This window comes from Austrofundulus limnaeus, unplaced genomic scaffold (genome assembly GCF_001266775.1).
Source record: "Austrofundulus limnaeus strain Quisiro unplaced genomic scaffold, Austrofundulus_limnaeus-1.0 Scaffold905, whole genome shotgun sequence".
NCBI lineage: Eukaryota > Metazoa > Chordata > Actinopteri > Cyprinodontiformes > Rivulidae > Austrofundulus > Austrofundulus limnaeus.
Genome location: NW_013953307.1, coordinates 20139 through 23869, shown reverse-complemented (window position 1 = coordinate 23869; position 3731 = coordinate 20139). Strand labels below are relative to the sequence as shown.

Genomic DNA, 3731 nt, shown 5'->3' with positions numbered 1-3731 from the left:
TTTATGACATATGTACAGTATATGTGACTTTTTAAGCCATTTGTGTACAAACTACTAATGAGGGCTACAGTGTACAGTGAGTTTGTGCATTTTAATTGTATCTTGGTTGAGTAGCTTCCCAATTAACACTTCTGTCAGAAATTTAGTTTTCTCAGAACTGCATGTTATTATTTCATCATTTTTCTTGTTGACTTGGTAGAAATTAAGTGTCATTGAATTGCTTTCAGGTGTTGTCACCCACGGAGCAAAAACCCCCATCACCATCCTCTCCAGATTATCGAACAAAAGGTCAGAGTGATGAGATGGAGCATTTCCACATTCTTCCTCAGCTGCAGGCTAAGAGGGCTGACTTTCTTACTGTAATGTTGACTGGCACCTTGCCACAGCGCCGGAGTTTTGCCACACCAGATGAAGAGGTTCCAGAACCTCCTGGGCCAAAAGATGATGATGTTACAAAGAGTGAGTCCAACAGTGAAACTAGTCAAAAAAGTACTGAACGTAGCCAAGATGCTGCACCTTCAACCCTCATGGCAGAGGATCAGAGGAGCCAGAAGGAACATGTCTCAGCTGCTGATGCTGATCCTGATCTGGAGGACGTGTCCAAAACCCTTGTTCTTTTCTCACCCGGAGATACCCGCAAGTCTCCCTCTGGTGGGGGTCATGCTCTAGAGGGTGATTTGGCAACACCGTCTGCACCAACCTCTCATACAGATCATCTTCTGGTTGGGGAGGGGATTCAGACTGTACCCTCTGAGACTGGCCACTTGTCAGAGCTGAGACCCTCAACTCACATTGCTCCTGGATCACCACCATTCACCAAAGTTGAGCGCACTTTCATTCATATTGCAGAGACATCACACCTCAATGTTATGTCTTCCAATGGTCACTCTATAAAGGACAGTGACAAAGAAGTCTTTACTGTTACAAAGGAACTGTCCATAGATGTTGGCAACCATGAACATGTGGAAGTACCAGTGACAAAACAGACTCTAGAGGAGCGGGTACAAGATCAAACCTTAACAGATGACAAACAATTAAAAACAGAAACAGGTGTTCTGGCCCTTTCTTTGGAGCCTGTCCCCAAGGACTCCTTACCAGTTCATGATCACAAAGCACTGTCTCAAGAACTTGAGAAACAACGATCATCCAYTGATAAAGCTTTGAAGCTTCAGACTGCTGGAGTAGACTTACCAGCTGCCATTAAGCCGAAAATGCAAAGCAGAATTCCCATACTTATCAGTGAGGATTCAGGGTCTGAACAGTCTTCCTCCTTGTCAGCTCGAGCTCGGCTTCAGCAGCGGGCCAGGCAGCTTGACTTGACACGTTTACTGGTCCAGGAGCAACAGGGTCGATGGATGAGGAGGAGGATGTTGTCGGGCACGTCATCGTCATTGTCCTCTGGAGATGATGAACGTTGGAGGATTTCAGAAATGTTATCCACTACAGGCTCAGATGAGGACATGCATACCTCAGATGAATCAAAGAGGAACTCCCATCTTAAACAGGCTGAGGATCAGGGTTCCAAAGGATGCAGGAGTAAAATTCCCAGACCTGTCACTCCCATAAAAAGACCTGCTGGTCCAGATGCTACTGCTGCTTCTCCTCTCTCTGTGCCAGACCCCAACAGTACCAAAGGAACATCAGCCGTCATCAATGGGTATTCTATAATTTCTTTTTTTTATTGTGCACATAATTTACCTTTGAAAATATCTGTTCAGTTATTTCCTTTAAAGCAGTGGTGTCCAAAATCAGTCCTTAAGGGCCAGTGYCCTGCATGTTTAAGGTATAGCTCTGGTTCAACACAGCTGAACTGAAGTAGTGCTTAATTAGTAGGCCTCCTCAGTATGCCATCAAGGTCTGCAGAGGCTTACTAATTAGGCACTCCTTAGGTTCAGCTGTGTTGAACCAGGGCAGCTCCTAAAACAAGCAGATCAACGGCCCTTGAAGACTGACTTTGGGCATCACTGCTTTAAAGTAACACATTCAMTATGCTTTTTTGTCCACAGAAATCAGAAAACTGGACTAAGCTGCCAACGAAAACCCAAGCCTGTCTCATTCCGATCCTCCTCCTCATGTCCTCGTCCATCAGGTGTCTCTGCTCAGCCTGGTAGTCCTCGAATGCCCCTACGTGTCCTGCTTGGAACACGTCGCAGCCTTAGTTCTACTCACTGCAGAACTGACAGTCCCTCCCCTCAAAGAGCATGTCCGTCCAGGCAGCCCCTTTCAATCCGAGCTCCTACTGTCCCAGTGCTACCACCCAGGACTACAACAACCATGCGACGAAGCACCTCACAGGACRCCACTGCACAGTCCTCCTCCACCTCCATGTCTGCCAAGACCAGACCAAAAGAAGCCACTGTGGCTAAGGGGAGGTCTAACACCAAGAAGGTGGTCCCCACTAGATAATACAAAGAGACTCATGTTTGAGACCTACTGGTGTATAATCAATTTTTACTCTGCGCCTCAAAGGTTTTCACCTGATTCGTAGTAGACTGTGATGTTGAAATAATCTCTGTCAATTCATTTAATGTATACAGACATTGTATTTTTCCAAGGACAGATAACTGAACTGTAATTATGGGCTTCCAGTAATCCTGAATGACTGCTGTCCAGGAGTGTTGCTGCCATGGTGCTATGGATATGTCTACTGCTATCAATCCCTAATTTAACTTGTGCATTAAGCTGAGAATTCTGGTCACCAAAAACCCTTTTCCAGATATTCTCACCTAACATGCTATTCTCATCTTTCCACAACTATGCTAGTCTTCTATCAACAATACTTTGCTTGGTTCACATTGCATGGTATGCTAAATCACAAATGCACTGAATCTGTAGAGGGAAAACATTATTAAGTGCATTAATATAATGAGTTCTGAATTTCAATCCATAAATAAATTAAATTAAACTGGTTTGAATTCCCAATTCTGCTGAAATTATAAAAAAATACAAGCTTTATCCTGTACTTAAAATAGCCTCTAATAAATAAAAAAGTGGACACAAAACAAATAGCTCACTTGACTTTTCCTCATGGTTTAATGATGGGCATGCTTTAATTTATTATTAATATTACTTAGTGCTTTATTTGGTTTATGCTCAGTATTGTAAATAAGAAAATTATTTCCCATAAAGATATCTTTATTTTGTATCTTGCAAAGTATAAACTAAATCTTCAATCATCTTTTTTATTGTGTTGCCTGTTTTGTTTTTTTTTAATGCATGAGAAAAAACAGGGTTAACCATGAAAGGAACRCCTACCTGCTTGGAAATGGTGCAAAAAGTCTGCTACTTGTTGAAGCATGTGTTATTTGTCCGGAACTGCCGGGCACAGAGCTGTGAAGWAAACATTTGGCCATATAAAAGAGTATGTTGTAGTTCCTTGTTTTCACAATTTTCTAAATATCTGAAGTTACTTGGGTCCAAAAAGGTCTATATTAAGTGAAGTCCAAATTTCCACACAAACATTGGTTTGTTTGTATATACGTTTTTTTGTTTGTTTGTTTTGTTTTGTTTTTTGTCAAAGCTGTACAGTATGCAAAATATTTGGATTTACCATTTGCTAACTTTGTGTTCTGTTTTATTTGATTGCTTCTGGAAAATTAAAACCTGCATAAAACATTACAACCCATTCTATAATATGGTTCCCCAATACAACATATTATAATATATACACCTTAATGAATGAATCATTAATAAAAGGTTAGCTAACCTTGAAAATATCATTATTTGAGAAT

General features: G+C 41.4%; 1 protein-coding gene across 1 annotated transcript in view; it reads left to right on the top strand.

The window, feature by feature from the left end:
• The window catches only part of ttbk1a (tau tubulin kinase 1a), a gene marked incomplete at its 5' end in the record, with an annotated part of 108590 nt that extends 105219 nt beyond the window's left edge, over positions 1 to 3371 (top strand). The window contains 2 exon segments of the mRNA XM_014029445.1: positions 228 to 1657; positions 2007 to 3371. Coding sequence (XP_013884899.1) covers positions 228 to 1657; positions 2007 to 2406 — 1830 coding nt within the window. The 3' untranslated portion in view covers positions 2407 to 3371.
• Between the last annotated feature and the right edge of the window lie 360 nt (positions 3372 to 3731).